The following is a 21,914-nucleotide window of genomic DNA, read 5'->3' as shown; positions in this document are numbered from 1 at the left end:
TAAAGCATCACGTGTATTTTCTTAGGCTTTGTTTGGATCACAAAATAAAATAACTACTCTACAGCCACTGAAAGTATCCACATCCCAAAAAAAAGCCTGTGACTTCTGCAAATTCCCAAACAGGCATTCCTTCACTTGGTGAAGGAGTGGGTAGAGGGAAACAGCTACCATTAGATATGGTTGATAGTGAAAAAGTCTGGAACTGTAGGGAATGAATCTTCCCAAAAGTCATTCAGAAAGCAATGTACTTAGAAGTTAGTCCCAATGAAAAGGTCACACATTGATAATTCCAAATGTCTTCATAGCCATCCAATTTATTAAAAGTTCATGAGTTTAAAAATGGTTGTCTAAAGAGAGAGGAGTCTACCATTCAGCTATGTGATTTTTGAAGGTATGTTCTCTCCATAAGGAATACCTATCTATACAGCATGTGTTCTCATGAATTTGAACACATTTGATTTATATCAGCTTCCAAGTATTTAGAGTAACTGTTTTACCTTTCTCCCCTGAAGAAACTAAAGACAGGCTATAATCCAGTGCTTTGAGACAAAATCCTTTTTAAAAAAATTATTGGCTTTTTTTAGAAATTTTTGGGTTTTGCATCTTATTACAGGCTGAATTTTGGGTTATATTTTCCCCTTAAAAACAAACAAGTGAAAAAGCATTCTCTCTACCCTACCCAGCATCTCTCTATGTTGCCTCCATAACTTTGGAATTATTGACCATGATCATTTTGTATTGTAACTTGGAAAGAAAATAATAAATTTGAGAAAATTTATGTAATTTACTGGTATTTATAGAATTTAAATGACAGCTACAAAACTTGCTTATCATTTTAAAATTACAAATATTTACTACGTGTCAATATTTCCACAGCAGATATGATATGCAGCTGTTATAGACTCCTTGAATTCAGACAGTAATCCAGGGAGATGGAATGAAGGACCAGTCTGCAGGACCAGCACTCAGATCACCTCTTTTATTCCACAGGGCTCTTGCTTTTGGCTGAATCCCCGAGAGGTGAATGCCCCAAGCCAACTTTGCTGCCTAATGCAGGTTCTTAATTAATTAATCTCTCCCCAAGTGTCAAGGCATCATGTGGAGTGTGGGCAGCCCAGAGCAGCCCCAACCCCATGGCCAGGAGAGTCTGAGGTGAGGGTCTGAACCCCTCTGGCTTCACTGAGATGTGGTCCTGGACCATGGGAAGGCTGATGGGAGGCCCTAGGAGAGGCCAGGCAGGCACAATCAGGGCTGTTTATGCCTTCAGGGACATTGATATGGGTGTTTCTGAATGGCGTTTCTGGATCTAGGTATTTTCGCTTTTATTTTAGGCATTTAGAGAGTGTTTCAGATTTTGTTTATGCCCTCATTATGCCCTATTTTCCCTATAGGGCTCTGCTGCTTCTTCTAAATTATAGCCCGTAGCTGCATTGACAGAGATAAAAGATACAGGGTGGCTTGAGTTGTGTTATTTGCACAATGCAAAAAGTTAAAACAGCCTTTATCTCTTGCCACCTACATAAATAGCTCTCAGATTGGGATTGATTTTTATGCTGAATGACATTTGAAACCCAGCATGCTAATAAAAAATATAGACAGAAACCATAAGCATGATTAAACAGAATCTAACGCACTTCACTCCAGTGCAGCATCTGCCTGGCACATTTATCACAGAAGGACAGACTCCAGGCCAGCCTGAGACACTTCACAGCACTAGAAGCATCAAGAGCCCAAATGTGTTAAATAATCTTTCAAATGTACAGTAGACTAGGGCACACTGCTATTTTTTTTTTTTTAATTCTTATAATTTTTAATCCAAAAAATAAAAAAAACCTAGGTTTTATTTCCATTTCAATATGTATTGTTTTAAGGATGTAGGCACTACAGCATTTATTGCTACTTACATATTTTTCTTTCTGTTTTTTAGTCTTTCAAAAGAATAATTACTATAGAGATTTTGTACTGCCAGTGATTAATCAATACTTGTGAGAAAATATCAAGGATTTATTCTCCCTATAAAATTATTTTAAAAGCAGTGTAATATCCACTTAAACAGGTAGAAAATTCACGTGTGCAAATTTCTTTGAGTCACACAGTTTACCCAGTTCAAAGCAATTGCTTATCTGCTTTTAATCAATATATTTGCTCCTCCTGCCTTTAAGACATAAGTTTATATATACCTTTCACAACTGAATAAAATCAAATTTAATTTTACAATAGGTCTGCCAAAGAAAGAACTGGGTTTAATATCTCTTTAAGTAGGCAAAGAAAACAAACAGATCTAAAAGCTGCTAGCTAAGAAAAACAAATACCAGGGGGAAAAAAATACAATTCCTTAACCTTTTATGGTGAAATATATGCATTTGGACTATATTCTCTGACTGATACTTTCACTTTAGTATTTGACAGAGAGAAGCTGAAAAACGTGCTATGAAGAGAAAGCATTGATTTGTGGCTGTTCTGCACTAATAGCTTCCTAGGGACTAATAAAATAAGTTAGAGCCTAATAAAATGACTGATCTTTCATTCAGGAGAACAATGAACCTTAGCCACCAAGTCAAGCCAGACTCATCATTCTAAATGACAATCCAAAAAGGCAAAGCAAAGATACATCTTCCCCATAATCCAACATATTATTATACAAGGACATAAAAAATCCTTGATCCAAAAAAGAAATGTTAATTTAGTGTAGCAGTGACAGACTTATTTGATTCACGCTCCCTTCTGGCTACTAATCCCACAGTGAGTACACCTAAAATTTGCAGGGAAGTTTTGGAAAGGATGTTGATAACATACACCAAGAGAAGTTAAGAAATTTCAGATTCCATTTCTAGCTCTCATGCAAATAGTGGTACCCAGTCAGATCAAATATACATGTATCTTGTTCATTTTTGTATGTCAAACAATGAATAAAAGGAAAGAGTAAGAGCAGGCAAGTCAACAGGATAACCTCCAACACTAGTCTGGCCTTTGTGACTTCCTGAGCTGCATAAGTCTGTGTGTCATTAGAAATGGATGTATTTGTTTTCCATTATTATCCAGTCTTCTCCTGAAGCCTTAAAAACTTCTGGCATCCATAAGATGCAAAGAGGTTTCTAGCTTTGCTATTAAAAAATTGAAAAATTTGCTCCTGCTGAATCTGGTGCCTACTACTTTCCTCTGATACCTCAACCTTTTTATACTGGAATAGAAAGACAAAGCAATCTTGCATGTCTTATATACTGTGAATTTACAGACCACTCATGCAACAGCTCTTAATTACCTCTTTTCTAGACTGAAGAATTCTCCTGTCTTCAATTTTTAACCATGTACCTCCTGTTCTATAATCATCGTTTCTTTCCGTTCTTTGAGGAACCAACATTGTATACAGTATTTATGACATAAATTAAAGATGGACTTATATAATGGCATAATATATATATGGCATAATTCTCTGTTTCAGTTTGATTTTTCTACTTGTTGGTACTTGGTTTTTTGGATCACTGCTAAGCCCTGAGATGTTTGTTGTAGAACTATCCATCAGAAGAGGTCAATGTTTTTGATGATCAAATCACTTCACTTTAATGAAAAATATTCATGAAAGAAAATAATTCGAATTTAAGGATAAGCTTCTTCAGCTTTAGTTAAAACCATTAGCAGCTAGGTAAGAATTTGAATTTCAAATATCTAAGAATATAATATTTTAAAGAGACAATTTTAAAGATACAATAAAATATTTCATTTAATTTCAACATACAATAAACTATTTTTTAAAATGTAATAAATTTAACAAAGATAAGTTGATGTTCAGCAAAACAAAGGTCTTCCAGAAATAGATTTTCAGGAATAGCAAAGCATGAAACCTTCAAAACAGCTTAATTCTAGAAAAACCAGAGGCAACAGAATTTTGACATTTCAGGTCTCAGGGTTCTGCACAACTCCTTGGTTACCTCTTTACTGTGTTTATTCCCAGAACTCATACTTGTTGCATAAGTCTGCTTTATCTATTCATAGTTTTGTGGCTACAGGGTTTGTTTGCTTGTTTGCTTGCTTGCTTGTTTTTTAAATGCAAGAATGCATGGTACAGATTTTTTTATATTATATGAAGTAAATTTTAGTGATAAATTAATTAAAGCTGTGGGATATTTAATAGTATTACTAATTGCTTGTAAATACTAAAAATATCAGCCTTGTCAAAACTTCATCTGCTAAGCTTATCCAAACCATTTTCTTTATGATTTTCACAAAAAAATATATTTTCCTGAGTCAAATTTGACGCTGTTGAGCAGGACGGGAACAAAGAACTCCAGATCAGAAGGCTAAGAAAATGAACTCTCTCCTTTATTTCAAATGCACCGCTCTATATACAGAGAGCATCGAGAAGACTAATTTCATTGGTCTTAGAGTAAAAACATCCCACACCATTGGTAGGCAGTGAATGACTCACAGTGGCAGAACATACCTATAAACAATGTGAACAACAAGATAGATTAGAGAATTCTTTACATTCTTTCCCAACTGTTTCTTGCCTGGTTAGAAAACCTTTCTCTTTCTCTCAGACTGAGCTGAGAATATCCACAAAATTTATATCTCTTGTGGAATTTTTCAGCAGTTTTAAAAGGAAACAAGTAAAAAGAACTTACAGGGTGAAGGCATCAATAACATCTCCTGCAGATCTTGTCATCTCAAAGTAGGTTTGCAGAATGTTGACAGTTCCTGAAAGTGCTTCATGTCCACAGCCACAGAACAGTGCAACTCCAGCATAGAGCAGGATGGTAGCAATCAAAGATGCGTAGGGAATGCCTCCCAGGCATTTGATGCAACACTCGAAGCATCCTACAAGAAAGAAAAAAAAAAAAAAAAGGTTATATGCTACTAAATTGTATCAAAAAAGCAAAAAGAATGTTTTATTCGTGAGAAACACTTCTGAAAATTAAAGACTGTAGGCTAAAGAGAATGTAGGTCAAGTAGAACAACCCAGACTGTCAGAAAACCTGTGAAAGGTTAATCCAACTTCTGAATTTTCTCAGTTGCTTGACCTATTAAATGTAGACATGCCATCTGATTAACATGAAAGGTTAAACAGTTAGTTCCTTGCAGAGCTTCATATTTTTATTCTGAGCAGGTTAAAATGTCAGTCCTAGGTTATATCTTTATTCACAATTCCTGCTGGTCACCTATCAGATTACTGAGGAGGACTCTCAATAACAAGAAAACCACAACAACAACAAAAAAAATCAGTCCAATTCCTTGCATCATCATATATTTATTCAAATTTTTTGGACATACACTTCTGACAAAAGAATTGCTCCTGCTCGCAACACCAATTCCTTGTGCATCATTCAAATACCTCACAAGAATAAATAAAGACATCCACCAAAGAGCACAGAATTTAAATATATATATATAGTTGAATTTTCTCTCAATATATTTCACTCTGTGTGATGGTTCTTAAATGAAGGCAATTGCTGTTGAGTTATAAAGGTCAGCTTCTTGTCCCACCATCACATAAAATAATGCCCAGTTCCACAAAGAAAACATTTCTTCAGTAAGTGTGCTCAAGTTTCTGGCACTACCCTGCCTAGTTTCATGAATGCAGCATCTCTGAATCTTCCAAATCTCATTAATCCCATAAGACCTATTACACCCCTGGAACCCTTCCTATTGCCTTCTGAAGGGACAGGGAAGGTGGGAACCACTGGCTGAGAGAAGACAAACAGGCATTGACTCAGTAACCAGAAGTTGTGTTTTCTCCTAAGCACAATCAGTTCATAGCAAAAAGGACCTGGATAGAAAACAAAGTGAAGTATCTCACAGAATCACAGAATAATGAGGTTGGAAGAGACCTCTAAGACCATCAAGTCCAACCTATGCCCTAACACCTCAACTAGACTATAGCACCAAGTGCCATGTCCAGTCTTTTTTTAAACGCATCCAGAGATGGTGATTCTACCACCTCCCTGGGAAGACAATTCCAGTACTTTATTATTCTTTTGGTGAAAAAATTTTTCATAATATCTAACCTATACCTTCCCTGATGTAGCTTGAGACTGTGTCCTCTTGTCAGTTGCTGCCCGGTGGAAGAGACTGACCCCCACTTGTCTACAACCTCCCTTCAGGAAGTTGTAAAGAGCAATAAGGTCACCTCTAAGCCTCCTCTTCTCCAGGCTAAACAACCCCAGCTCCTTCAAACCTTCCTCACAGGGCTTGTGTTCCAAGCCCCTCACCAGCCTTGTTGCCCTCCTCTGGACACGTTCAAGCATCTCAATGTCCTTCGTAAACTGAGGGGCCAGAACTGGACACAGCACTCAAGTTGGGACCTCACCAGCGCCGAGTACAGGGGAAGAATGACCTCCCTGCTCCTGCTGGTCACACAATTCCTAATGCAGGCCAGGATGCCATTGGCCTTCTTGGCCACCAGGGCACACTGCTGGCTCATATTCAACCGGGTGTTGACCAGCACCCCCAGGTCCCTTTCTGCCTGAACACTGTCCAGCCACACTGTCCCCAGCTTGTAATGTTGTAGGGGATTTTTGTGCCCAAAATGTAGAACTCGGCACTTAGACTTATTAAACTTCATGCTGTTGGACTCTGCCCATCCATCCAACCAACCTAAGTCTCTCTGCAGAGCCTTACTTCCATCCAACAACAGATCAACACAAGCTCCCAGCTTAGTGTCATCTGCAAATTTACTAATGAAGGACTCAATGCCCTCATCCATGTCATCTATAAAAATATTAAATAGAACAGGTCCCAGCACAGACCCCTGAGGGACACCACTGGTGACTGTCCACAGCTGGATGCAGCACCATTCACCACCACCTCTGGGCCCGGCCATCCAGCCAGTTCCTAATCCAGCGAAGAGTGCTCCTGTCCAAGCCGTGGGCTGCCAGCTTCTCCAGGAGTGTGCTGTGGGAGACAGTGTCAAAGACCTCACTGAAGTCTAAATAGACAACATCCACAGCCTTTCCTGCATCCACCAGGCAGGTCATCTGGTCATAGAAGGAGACCAGGTTGGTCAGACATGACCTACCCTTTGTAAACCCATTCTGGCTGGGTCTGATACCCTGGCCATCCTGTAAGTGCTGTGTGATAGCACTCAGTATGAACTGTTCCATTATCTTACCTGGTACTGAGGTCAGGCTAACTGGCCTGTAATTACCAGGATCCTCCTTCCTACCTGTTTTGTAAATGGGTGTCACATTGGCCAGTTTCCAATCATCTGGGACTTCACCAGTGAGCCACGATTCCTGATAAATGATGGAGAGCGGCTTCACAAGCTCATCTGCCAGCTCCCTCATCACCCTGGGGTGGATCCCATCTGGTCCCATTGATTTATAAATATTCAGGTGCCCCAGTAGTTCTCTAACTGCCTCTTCTCGGATAACAAGAGGACCATTCTGCTTCCTGGCACCACCTACCGACCCCTGAGGACAGTTGTCTTGAGGACAAGCTGTCTTACCTCTAAAGACCGAGGTGAAGAAGGCATTAAGCATTTCCGCCTTTTCCTCATCTTTAGTTACTAGGTTGCCTGTCTCATCCAATAAGGAACAGAGGTCAGTTATATCCTTCCTTTTACTATCAATATATTTGTAAAAACTTTTTTTATTATTATTTTTAACAGAAGTTGCCAAGTTAAGTTCAAACTGAGCTTTGGCTTCCCTAATTTTTTTCTACATGCCCTAGCAGCTCCCTTAAATACTTCCTGAGAAATCAGTCCCTCTTTAGAAAGATGATACATCTTTTTTATTTATCTTTTTTATTTCTAAGTTCTTTCAAAACCCTATCGCTCATCCAGACTGGCCGTTTGCCTCAATCGACTCATCTTTCGGCACACAGGGACAGTCTGTTCTTGTGCCCTCAAGATCTCTGCTTTGAAGCTTGCCTATCTCTCCTGGACTCCTTTGTTTTCAAGGGCTGTTTCCCAAGGAACTCTCTGAATAAGTCTCTTAAATAGGCCAAAGTCTGCCCTCCAGAAGTCCAGTGTAGAGATCTTATTGATATTTCTCCTTATTTCACCAATTATCGAGAATTCTATAATTTCATGATCACTGTGCCCCAAGCAGCTTCCAACATCCACATCACCCACCAGTCCATCTCTATTTGTGAACAACAGGTCCAACATAATCCCTCCCCCAGTGGGCTGGCCCACCAGTTGTGACAAAAAGTTATCCTCCACACACTCTAAAAACTTTCTAGACTGCTATTTTTCTGCTGTATTAAGTTCCCAGCAGATGTCTGGTAGGTTGAAGTCACCTACAAGAACAAGGGCTAATGCTCCTGAAACATTGTTCAGTTGCTTATAGAATAAGTTGTCCACCTCTTCATCCTGGTTGGGTGGATGATAGCAGACTCCCAGTAGGATGTCAGCCTTGTTGGCCTTTCCCTTAATTCTTACCCATAGGGACTCAACTTTGTCGTCATTAGTTTCAATACCTATGGCATCCAAAACTTCCCTAATATAAAGGGCCACCCCTCCACCTCTTCTCCCTTTTCTGTCTCTTCTGAAGAGCTTGTAGCCATCCAGTGCAGTGCTCCAGCTATGTGAGTCATCTCACCACATTTCTGTGATGGCGACTATATCACAGTTCTGCTGTTGCACCATGGCCTCCAGCTCTTCCTGTTTGTTACCCATGCTGCATGCATTGGTGTACATGCACCTCAGCTGGGCTGCTGATTTCTCCCCTAACACAATCTTGCCATCCTTGGGCCTGCTTCCAGACAGCCCAGATGCATCCCCTTCCCCCTTCAGATCTAGTTTAAAGCCCTCAACAAGGTCTGCCAGATCATGAGCTAAAAAACTTCTGCCCTTAACAGAGAGATGTATCCCATCTGATTCCAGTAGAGCAGGTGCTGTAAAGGTTACCCCATGATCAAAGAATCCGAAATTTTGCTGATGACACCAACCCTTGAGCCACTTGTTAATGATGCGAGTTCTACCATTTCTTTCAGTGTTTTTTTCTGCCACCAAAGGGACTGAACAGAACACTACCTGTGCACCTGACCTATCAACCACTTGACCCAGTGCCCTGAACTCCCTTTCAAGCACCTTGACACTCCTCCTTTCAATTTCATCACTGCCAGCCTGGAGTATCAGCAGTGGGTAATAATCAGAGGACTGAATCAGCCTAGGAAGTCTCTCAGTGATATTTCGTACCTGGGCCCCAGGGAGGCAGCAGACTTCCCTGTGGGATAGGTCTGGTCAACATAGAGGGCCCTCAGTCCCCCTCAGAAGGGAATCACCCACTACGATTACCCTTCTTTTCTTCTTGATGTTAGAGGTAGTAATCCATTTTTCAGATGAGTCATAACTGGGAGGCTCACTGGGCAGATCATTTTCCTCTAAATCATCTGGCTGGCTCTCTAGATCCAGGGCCTCATACCTATTCTGAAGTGGCACCTGTCTAGGGAATGGGGGGGTATTATTACCTCCCCGAGCGGGGACGCATTTCCACTCCCCTTCATCTACCAGGTGCCCCTCTATTGCCTGAGAGTGAGAGGCAAAGGAGTCCTCTGACTCCTGGTGGGCCTCCCTTAAAGATGTGAGGGCTGAACTCCACTAGTCTATTTCCCTTTCACTATCCCTGATACTCCTTAATCTTTCAACTTCCTCCCTAAGGTCAGCCACTAGTGAAAGGAGGTCATTCACCTGTTCACACCGTAGGCAGGCCTCCTCCACAACACTCCCTGAAGCCATTGATAAGCTCAAACACACCACACAGGAATGGGTCTGTACAGACACATCCTTTTTGAAGGGTTCCACTTGGTCACATACATTTGTACCAACCACAGATTTTGACCGGGTTAAAACCATTACTAGGAGAAAACCTGAAATCAAGCAACCAATGAAAACACCTCACCTGACTAGTAGAAACCTACAACTTTGCCTGCTTGCCCTGCCTGCGCGAACTGCTACGCAAACTGCTGTGCCCCTGTTTGCCTGCTCCTGTTCACCGCGCTCCAGGTCGCCGTGCTCCCCAGAGGTCTTTTATAATGAGTCACTCGGGAGTGAAGGAAGCTCTACCTCCTGCTCCTGAATGGCTCACAGTGCCATATAGACTTTTAAATATTTATACAGACAAAGACCAATTAAAAATTACATATAAGATGTTCAACAGGTATGATTCAATATATTTTAACTTGTTCCAAAGACTTTATGCTATGGTAATCATAGTACCGAGATATATAAAAAGAAAAAAACCATTCTTTCAAGACAGTGTGTCTACTTTCATTATGTGTAAGTCTCAAATGTAGCTTCTCTATGTAATTTCATATTTTGTCCTTTAATTTGGTATACTTCTATTTCCTTTAGCGTAGATAAGCCAAGTAATGATTTCCTCTGTCTGTTAAAACCTTCATTTATTGCTTGTAATGAACAAATATGAAATAGTCATATATATATATATGTTTAGCATTTATACATATATAAATTTATACACAAGATTTCCTGAAGAGAACAGTTTAAGCCATTTTCAAATACGTATACATTTTACCCAAATAGAAATGCCGAGCTATTTTGTAAATGTAAGTAATACTATGGAAGGCAGTATTCAAATGGCTGGATAGCTTCTGGAAAAAAATATAGTATACTAAACATTGAATATACTAAATATATAAAAGACAAAATAATACCCAAGTATGTATGCTAGTTGTATAAAAAGAGAAAGAAAGTTATAGCTTGAGACTACTTTTGTTTAATGCCAACTTACTGTATCAAAGCCAACTGTGAAACATCAGAGGTAAAATGTGCAAATCCATACATTTAAACTGCTGCCAAAGTCTTGCTGAGTAACCCGTAGTACAAGTCACCCACCTGGAGCATTCACCACACACTACCACGGGTGTAACACCTTCCAGGCTTTTAGGTGAGAGCATTCCATCTCCCTCCCACCCCCATCTCTGAGCCCATACATTACTGGGTGAAGAGCAGATTGTCCTTGCAATTCCTGCCATTCCCCTGCACTGGCAGCAGGCAGCTCTCCTCTTCAGCAGCACAAGGCTTTCCATGTCCAGGGCTGGATGACTTTTTCTCCAGTGACAGACTACAGGGGTTTTACACCCAGGGACTCTGCACTTTTCATCACTGCAAGATCTTAGGAACAGACTAGAAAAATGTATAAATGCTTTTGAAATAATTCTGCATGCAAATAACTGCAGGAATCTCTTAAAACTTCTTTGGTCCTGTTTTCTAAGATTACCCAATTGTGATTAATTCTTCAATGTTTAAAAGACTATACAAATACTAGAAAAAATAATTATCTGGAAAATCTTTATATTAAAGGTAAAAATCCTAAGTATATATTTGAAATAAGTTCACTGAACAAGAACTGCAGGACAATACATAGTTACCTGACATCAGAGTTTATCACAAAATGCCCATTGCCATTTTCAGCACAGAATAACAGCAGGAAAAGCCTCAGAAAACTAATACCACTGTGTAGCTATTGACATTATATAAGAAAGTAAAAAAGAAGGGGAGAAATGACAATAGGGTAATAACAGTAATGATGTATGAGGGCTTGTAAAGTCAATTATGAAAAAATAACATAGACCTAAATATTTTCAGGGACACATGGACTTTAGGAAGTGTTTCTTAATATTGCAATAGCTTGGTGCAGGGAAGAGGAAGAGAGATTTTGTGAAGATTTCTTTTTCCCCTGCTGAGAAAGATGAAGTGGAAAAGTTGTGTGCACTGTTGTCTGGGAACAGCTGGCTGTGCATTACCTCCTGAAGCTGCTGCACCTCACTCTCTAGGTCCAGTGAGGGCTGAGCACACACTCAGATGTCACAAATTCAGATGTCATCAAAACCCACAGCCAGTGATATTACTTGAGCTTTATTATAGTAAAACAGTGTAAAAGTATAGTAAATAGCATAACAAAGTAAAAAGAGTATAAATGATAGATGCAATAATGTACAAGCCAAGGAAAAATTTAATAAAAAATAAATCAGTTCTTTTCCCCCGTCTCTTCAAAATTTGTAAAACAACTGAAACAAATTTATAGTTTACAAAGAAGTGCTTCTATTCATCACTAGCATTAAAACTGTTCATGTTTATAAGCCTTTGAGGGAAGCTTTTCTTGGTATATTTCACCAATTCAAGATCTTTTCATTCATAAAAAAATACTGGGAAAAAATTAATTCAACCACATGAAATTTTCAAATAATCATATATTGTCAAAGTCTTGCTCATTTATTTCAGTCTTCTATAGCCCTACTACCTTTCTCACAGCTTACCTCATGAGTAACTCCAGAGTTTTCAGTGCTGTCAAAGCAACTCAAAACTAAAGAAAATCAGTGAATCAGCACTATGATCTTTAAATGGATATTACACATCATTCATACACCACACAAGGTAATATGCTATAGGTAATATCTGCTCCAATTCTTTTCTTTCAACTGTTCAGAATGTGCAAATGGCTGTTTAATCCCAGAACAATAGAAATGCTATTTTAACCTGCTCAGTGATATTGAATCACCAGCAGAGTGTGACTCAGCTATGAGATATGTGTGTATGTCTGTGCGAGACAGGCAGTCATTCACCTCTCCCAACACCCTCTTCACAAGGCATTTAACACATACAGTCACAGAAATAATTACTAGGAAAGATGAAAAAGATTCTATGCTCCTTTGATGTTTGTTCTCATCTCCAAATACACTTTTCAGTACTTTTCAAACTGTTCACTCTGCGCAATAAGCTTGTGCTACATAATTCAGCATCTACTGTTCTTATTTTGCTTACTTATACCAATATTTTTCCTTCAGGTAAAAAAACAAATCTTCTCGGGCCACATATCTTTACCAAAACTGCAGGAAGTAATTGAAAACACTTGCTTTTATGTAGCTTTTAACATGAAGGTCTGTACTGTTCTTTTTTTCTCTATTAAAATCATTCCATAGAGAAAATTTAATAATGAAATACACAGAAGATGGCAAGACAAGAAATTTTATTTTATGAAGATAAATAAAACTCAAAATACTGGCTATATTCAGCTATCAAAACCCAACACATTAACGTTGCACTACATTCATCCATTTCCAGTCAACAAACTTCTCACAGACAAATACCACTTTGTTCCTCTTAGTACAATTATTACTGTCTACACCAGAAATATTCTTGGTATAGATCTCTAAACTTCCTTATACAAGCAAATCTGTGCAAATCTCTTCTATTTTTTGGGGTTTGGATGTAAATATTCTATTATATCTTCATTTGTATCAACCAAAAATAAGTTGACTTTCTGTTTATGCAATCTCTACATTAAAAAGGCAAAAAATTTAGATATTGAGCAGAAGAAGAAATTTTCCCTGTGATTATGTGTAATTATGCATACAAATTGCATCACCACAATAATGTCTTTGTTCATGTGTTAATTATATGTGAACTCTTTCTCCTCATTGTAGATCAGGACATATAACTAACAAATAAAATACCCAATCCATTTCTGATCAGTATATTTAAAAAAAGAAAAAGATTCAGGACTTACATCTCATGCCACTTCTGTCTGTAAAAGTTAAATCAATGATATCAGAACCAGTTTCAGAATGCTGTTATGCTACTGCCTTTTACATAAATGGTTAAGAAAACCCATTCACCCCAGATATTAACATGAAGAAAATCAATATTAAAAATATATAAGAAGTAAACATAGAAATTACAGAAGGATATTCTGGGTTTCTTTTTTTTTTATCCTTTCCAACTCATTTGCAGCTGGAACACCTAAATGATTAGTCAGAGAAAACTACATCTCCAAAGAATTACTGATTAATCACAGATAATTACCTCTCCGTTGGGAACAAGTACCGCTGAAAAACATACAACATTTTAATAACATTTTTTCTTAAATTACTTTTCTTAAAGGGTTTTCTATCTAATATTAGAAGACAGGACAGCAGATTCCAAGTAAAATGGCAGAGAACTACATAAACTTGAAACGGAAAACAAAATAACAAAATCTTCTGTCTTCCATGCCTGGCTAGGCATGCATTTTCTTCATATCTAAATTTGTACCACTTGTCACACAGCTTTCATGGCCAATCAACTCAAATAGAGTTTCACAGCCCCATCATGAAACATGCAGATTCACTTATGAATTCTATTAAGCTAGACTCAACCTCAAGTCAAGTTACTGTTATGTAATATTTTAATTGATAAACACAGCCATCAAAACACAAGGTATTGAAAGAAAAGCAACACTTTTTACTTATCTCTCATTCCCTCAAATTACTTAATATGCAGCATGATTTCCTGATCTGAAACTGGACTCCAGGACTTCACAGTATAGCAGCAGGTAGAAGCAATCCAGCTCCCTCAATATTATCCCAAGAACTGAAGAAGGACAAGACATTCACAATGTGGTTTTACAAAGCTGCAAATGAGGCGCATTTGGGAATGAATCATCAAAGATCACCTCTGTACTTTGACTTGGAAAACCTTCTTAAGAAGTGCTGTAATGCACAATCCCATGTGGTTTGGTCTCAGGCTTATTAATGGAATACATCCCCACTTTGCTCCACCCTCTCCCATTATACAAGATCTACTGGAAACCTGACCAGTAATGCTAACAACTAAAGCTGTTCCTTAGTCTTGTTTAGGAGATGATTTCTCATTTAAACTAACCTTTAATAAGAATGCTTACAATTACAGCATTACCTATCAAGCAACAAAAAGCAATTTTACCACAAAATTAATTCTGATATCCTGACTACTATGACTACAGTGGAAAAGTAAATTAGACATTGAAAACCTGTAAAAAACATGATATGTAGAAAAGCAAGAATAATGCTCCAGCAAACAAAAGGATTTTAGGAAATAGGCAACTAATTGCATGACAATAAAAAAACAAATATGAAGGTATCCTTTTACACATTAAATTGTGTATCATTACTGGATCAACTTTGACTTATCTCCACAGTGTGACTGGATATTAGCTAATCAGATATCAGCTAACACTGAAAATTAAAATGTTAGTCCTGAGGCTCTTACAGTCAATCTGCTTCTGCTTCTGTTAATAGTTGTTTCAGTCACTGCACTCAGTGTGGGACCAAGGCTAAGAGGAATCATAAATACTTTTTTCTTGTTTGGATGCAAAGTACCTCAAACTAAATTGACATACTTAACACTGTGCATTGTCAAAATCACTATAATGCATGTTTGTTGATGAGAATCCCGCTGGCCAAGATGACAGCTTTAAGCAGTGGAGATGTAGTTTGGTTATGCTGGATCTTGGAAGCAGTTCCCACAAACCCAACCCTTCACCAGATCACTACCCTCATATTGATTTGCATTAAAAAAAAAAAAAAAAAATCCCAGAAACCACCTTTGTGGACTGGTTAGGATAACATTGTTGCCCAGGGAATTATATGGAGGATAAACATGTGCAACTTGCAGCCAGAAACTGCTCTATAACATCTCATACAACTCCTCCTTTAACTAAAAAGCAACAAAATATCACCTTTGCAACAACCATCCCACCCATGCTCTGATTCTCTAACTTAGAGAAATGTTCAGTCATAAAAAGAATATGACTTTAGATATTTGAATAACACTGGGATTATGTCACCATGGGCATATCAGGCACACAGATATCACCCAGTGGCCCCAGGTCAACAACAAAAATTATCATTTTGCAGCATAAAACCCCACAATTTTCCATCCTCTTTACTACTACATTTTGTCTATATGTTGATACAAAGGAGTTTCACTAATATAAAAAACCCCAATAAAATCCTTCAAAGAGGTTTCAAAACAAAAATGAAAAAAAAAAAATCATACCTGTAATAAAGTGGTCTGAAAATGCAGCCTTAAGGGCTGAATGTGTATACCAGGAATTCTTCAGTGAAAAAAAAAAAAAAAATCCCATCTTTATTGACAGCTTTAAGAGATGATGTTTTCTTATGTGGCTAAATGCTGAAATACTTGAAATTGAAGCAATAAAGGTAAAATCTTCAATACTTCAACATATTTTGAAATGCAGAAAATATTTCAAATCTTCTCTGTTGTCATTAAAGCAAAAGGAATAGTGTGGTCACAGTCTAAGGAACATAACAGTTCAGCTCAGTTTTAGCTACCATTTTTTAAAAAAATTGAAATAATCAACTGCTCTTTTACTCTGTCCTATAACAATATAAGATTGCTCAGTACTTGTACTAGGAAAATATATTGTTGTAAAAACTTTTCTAAACTGAACTTAATTCTTTGAGAAGTTTTAGTTAGAAGTTTTAGAATTCTGATACCAGTAGTCAGTAGCCAGTAGTCCAATGTAAACTCAAGGGTTTCATGGAATGCAAGCAGTTTTTATTTTTAAGTTTGTAAAATCTCCTTGTAAGCAGTACCAGTATTTTTAAAAGAGAAAATTGTGCAGCAAAATATTTTTTTCAAAAAGAAAATTACTAAGACCTTCAAAGACCTAATTTACAAATTCATTTATTAATATCTTTTGTATCCTTAGTGCATATGCAAATTTTAAAGTTCTTTCTGTCACAGTTGTTTTCATTTGAAATATGGGGAGCTGGAGATTACATGGTATTTTGATATAATACAGTACATTACACAAAATCCCTCCCTCCCTTTCTCATATGGATGCTGTCTTGATCTGAGTAACAGATAATAATTAAAGCTGAATAAGGGTAATAGAATTAGTACATTTTTGTACACTGCCTAATATTGGGTGTGATTTCATCCAGAACTGTCCCTTATTCTTGTCCCTTGTTCCTTGTTAAGCATTCAATAGTCCAGTTCAAATTGTAGTGTTTAACAAACTGCGCTCACTACAGAAAAAAAAGTAATTCAGCAAGCTCACTAATAATCACGGTACCTCCTACATCAGAAACATGGCTTAGATTTGCATTTTCATCATATGCATTGAACACATTTCTTCACTTATATTCAAGGCAAATAAATCTCAAATGGATTGCTTCTACAGATACCTAATAATTCACTGTCCTAATGCAGAGTTAGAGTAAAATGAAACAAGCTACTTTGTCAGTGAGAAAAAATATTGCTTCAAAAAGACTTCATCTATAATACTTAGCTATTCAAATAACTACATTTTGAAAATCCACCTTGCTAAGTGACCTATAATGTCTGTGTTACCATCAAACTGATATATCAAATTTTAAAAGCCAAATCAAAGATGTATTTTATATTTGAGCTACATGGTCTTAAAAATAAGTGTTCAGCTAAGTTTAAAGACACAGCTAACATAAAGAAACATTTTTTATTCTCATTTAAGCCCAAAGGACGAAAAGGAAGGAAGAAGAGCAAGGAAGAAGAGATCCTCTCTTTCTCCTAGTTTAGGAGTCACATGTGTGTATTAATCCCAAGATAACAAACAAGCTTCTCTTGTTCGATCCAGTTTAACTGCTCTGAAATCTGGAGGAAAAAAAAACCCAAACAGGCTACCTACAGCCTCTTTTCCTAAATAACTGAAACATATCTTAGGATAGCTGAATGTGGATAAATACACGTATACATTTATATACATACATACAAAAATCCATTTTCCATCAAAGTGGATTGTACTCTTTTATCAATAATCAAATAGATTGTTGACTTCCCCTGTTGCACCAAAGTATTCTGCCAAAGTATTTGTTGAACTTGGATAACTCTCTAATGAATGATGAGAATCACTAGATATCACACATTAATAAAAGAGCACTGTGAAGCAATACACCTGATTAGTACCTTTTGCCAAATGCAGATCTAAGTTGTAGTGACACCAGAGAAACAGTGGCTTGGCAGTAAAGTCTCATAATGAGTCATGATCAAAGGTTTAGATTTCATGTAGTGAAGGTACATTCCAAGCTTTAGCAGAGACTGCACAACATCCTGAAAAGCTACTCTGTATTTCTTCCTGACTCTATAATTCTCAACAACAAAGGGATGCTACCTTGGATTGACTGGAAATAATTTTTAAAAGCAAAATGCCTCATTTGCTTTGCCAGTCAGAGAGGAAACTAACCTTTTCATCACTCTAGGATTGTTTTTATTTTCTTCTGTGATGGACAGATAAATGATCATCCTGCATGCTGTATGCTTCCTTTAAGGTACCAGTGCTACCTTTCCCAGCCCTGTCAATTGTAATTCTAACAAAGAACTAATTTAAGCAAAAAACTCCTGGCTGCAAACCTCACCGCTTGTCAAAGAAATTGGCTCAGCTACCATTTAGGTACCTACACAAGGCCCCATTTAGTAAGGTATTGAGAATGTGCTTGGCTGAAAACCTGTGGCTTGTCCAATGCACCTAAAATCAAATTAACACCGTAACTAATAAAATCTACAGAATATGACATAGGAATCCAGAGCTAGATGACATTGCACCAGTTGATATGACACCTTCATTGTTCCACACTCATATAAAAAATATTGCATATGAGATATTTATGAATGTCCATGGTTTTGTTTATCTGTGCCCAAGGGGGTAATGCTTCTGGAGAGAAAGAAACACATTGTTAAGAAAAAATATTGGAAAAGGGATATGTACATTCTTGAGAAGATTGATTTTATCAGTATTGGTATTGCTTGCAATGTAAACCAATAGACATTTTTCAGAAAAAATATAAATTAAAATAATTTAATTATATATATGCGAAAATGTATATAATTAACTGTTATTCACACCTTGGACATAAACTAATACTCATATTTTGAAGGTAGATGATTACAATAATGTACAGACAACTGTGTTGTGATTAGCTGTCATAGAGTCTTCAGTACATTAGGTTCATTGCTGTTTAATGCGACAGATCTCAATCTAGCAGTTAATAAGTATTAAAGTTACTGACACAGAGCACTCACTGCCTAAAATACAAATAATTCAGGCATAACACAGTCAATCTTCATAATCTTAAAAAAAGTTTTCTGGCTGATTTAACACAGACAACATTTATCAGCTTCAAAATCGCTCTAAAGCTAAAGGGACAGGAATATTCAAACTAGCTTCACAAACATGATACAAATAATGAAGATGTGATTCAGTTAATTCAAAGACTTTATCCATTACATGTACTCCACAGATCATGTATCTAAGATATCTACATTAAATAAATTAACAATTTATTATTAGTAATAAATGGGTTATAAGCATATTATATATATCAATAATACATAGATGATGATGATTGAAAAAATTATAAGTTTTTATGGTTTGATTCAATTGAAAATAATAATTTGTAACACTAATTCCATTCAACACTTACTGCTCTAATTAGAAAGTGAATGACAGTGCCATGGATCATAAAACCAGAAAATAAGTATCCTTTTCATCTCTCTCATCTAGAGTTCATAGAATCAGTCTCTCAATTCTTTTCCTCGGCCTTGAACAAAACTCTTTCTCCCAAAGGAAAAACTTCTATGAAGTATGTACTGAAATAAGATTCTGCACTATTTTTTTCTCATTCACAAACAGGTTAAGTTATACTAGGCTTTAAGCTACATATTTTTTCCTTTTTTTTTAGTGTATTATTCAAATCTTGAAAACCCAGAAAACATTGCTTCATGATTTTTTCTGTGCACTCATCTGTTTAAATGCAATGTTCTACAAACCTCTTAATAGGAATTTGTGACGTTTGCACACCTTCATATTAGAGAAGGTAGCATCCTCCTTTTTTTCAGGTGTTGGAACAGAGGAACAAACAGGTTATTTGGCAAGTGACTTTTCAGTTTGGTAGTCAGAATAATATTAATATGATTTCTCAGAATACTTACGTTTATATAACCAAAGCACACATTGCTGCAGTCATTTCCAATTTTTGGTGTCTAAAACTCATAAATAATAAAAATGCAAGTAGAGGTAAGATGCAAATACTTTGATCTCAGTAAATTTTCCATGAGCTGTGCAGGGCATAGTGGTAAAAAGCATATGAATAAAATACCAAATATTCAGCTTCCTTAAATGACCTTTTTTACCCCACAAGTCTTTTCACTGCTGAATAGGGTAGGGTGTGTATTTTGTACAGCCGTTAGCTGAAAGCAGTTTTCTAGAACTCAAAAAGCCCAGACTTTTGGAAATGGAATGAATTAAAACTTTAATTTAATTGGAATTACATAGACCTTTCTCTTTACTCTACATCATACACAACTTCTGATTCTAATGACCTCATGTTTTCACATCACTTTTATCTCAAAAGCCTCCTTTTGTTTCATCTGCTCCCTTTACCCTCAGGCTGTCCTCATCTTGGCTACTCCTATTCCCTTGAACACCTATTTGCCTGGGAAACAATCAAAGCTGGTAATCTTGCTAGTTCTCTTCAAAGCTGGGAGACAGAATCATCTGCTCTGGGGAATGAGCAGCAGGAACACAGCATTGCTTCCCTATTCTCTCCCCATCTTTGCTCATCACCCCACTCCAAGGCACTGAGATGTTCCTCCATGAAACAGGCATGCACAGCTTGTCATATTTACTATCCAAAAGGGTAGAACATCTTCAAATAAAGTAGTAGAAAAAGGAATTATAAAAAGCTTCAGTATGAAAGTTTGAATATTCTGCATATTTCTGTCTGGAAAGAAACCCATAATCTTTTAATGGAAGTATTTTACGACAGTCACTTTAACACATCAGAAAGGAAAAAAAAACAGGAAGGAATAGATCATGATGGGGAAGATAACTGTTATCCATCAAGATATGACTACTTATGAAGACTTCTCCATTAAACTAATTAATGCCATTGTACATATTTAAAAATATTTGTATGTATAATGCTTTAAAACATGCTACTTGAACCCTTCTATATGGTAATTAACAGCTTAATCTGATTTAAAAACACAATCCAATGAATCTATCAATAAGCAGGTTTGCAGACATAAATAAAACACAAACATAAGTATTTGTTAATAAACGTGGAATATGCAATCTGCAGATATCATTTAGTGAAAATTTACACATCCTTTTTTTTTTTTTTTTTAGATAATAACTGGAAAGATACAGGTCATAAGCAAAGTCTCTGTGGACCAGTATGTTACATGATTTCCCAAGTCTACAACTAAAAATCTTAGTGATATACAACTGAAGGGTTATTTTTGGAACAGTCATTAAGTTTCCTTCTACCAAGACCTCAGATTTAGTTATGTATTTCTTCTGAACGGAAACATCTGCAACTGACTTCTACTGGCTTCAAAAAGCCCATATAAATAAAATCTAAGCTATCTCCCCCTGGAGTTAAACAGCCTTTATTACTGACTCCAGAAGGAATAGAAAACTCAACAAGTATTAATGAAAAAACAAATTTTAAAGTAAAGGAATGAATAACTGTTTTGAGGAAAATGGCTCTCCACCAAACAAAATAGAATCTAGCACAAGATCAACCTGCACTAAGCATGCATTTCATTTTCACTCTCTATGTAGAGTGGAAAAGGCATTTATACTTGTACATTGAAATACTAAAAGACATTTACAAATAGTATATGGGACACAGACAGGAAAACTGAAATTATATTTCATATTACTTTAACTCACCTGCTGCTTTGCCATGAAAGACTACCTTCTTGTTTCACAGAAGTTCATTTGTAAGATACTTAGATATAACTAATTTTTTCCTCATAGAAATCTAGAGTTAGGGAACTATTTTTTAAGATGGGTACTTGAAAGCAAAGAAAGATCTGTGAAAGACCAAAGGCAATACAAGGTGGGAAATGTGTTAAAAACAAGAAGTAGAGTTGCCACATAACATTTTCATCCTAATAATGGCAAACATCTACTAACCCTTTTTTTAAACCATTGGTTCCATTGATTATGAAACCAAGTCAGACCAACCTAATCCTTACACAAAATTGCATTAAGACTGCAACTTACCGTTAGAGTTTTCTTTTTAAAATTTCTTTAGAAAGAAATCCATTTCAAATAATGCAGAATGAAACCTAAGTGTGACTTGCACAAAATATAAACTACAAGACTTCATGAAATTATCACTACCCTAACAGCTCAAATAGGTAGTTT

General features: G+C 36.8%; 1 protein-coding gene across 1 annotated transcript in view; it reads right to left on the bottom strand.

Annotated features, from left to right (window-relative positions):
• Positions 1 to 21,914, bottom strand: part of GPM6A (glycoprotein M6A) — a 120,963-nt gene that overhangs the window by 33,967 nt on the left and 65,082 nt on the right. The window contains exon 2 of the mRNA XM_053941521.1: positions 4,623 to 4,815. Coding sequence (XP_053797496.1) covers positions 4,623 to 4,815 — 193 coding nt within the window. The remainder of the gene's footprint in view (positions 1 to 4,622; positions 4,816 to 21,914) is intronic.

The sequence above is a fragment of the Vidua chalybeata genome, chromosome 4, assembly GCF_026979565.1.
Source record: "Vidua chalybeata isolate OUT-0048 chromosome 4, bVidCha1 merged haplotype, whole genome shotgun sequence".
NCBI classification, from domain to species: Eukaryota; Metazoa; Chordata; class Aves; order Passeriformes; family Viduidae; genus Vidua; species Vidua chalybeata.
The sequence above is the reverse complement of the archived record's forward strand: the minus strand, read 5'-3'. Positions and strand labels throughout refer to the sequence as shown.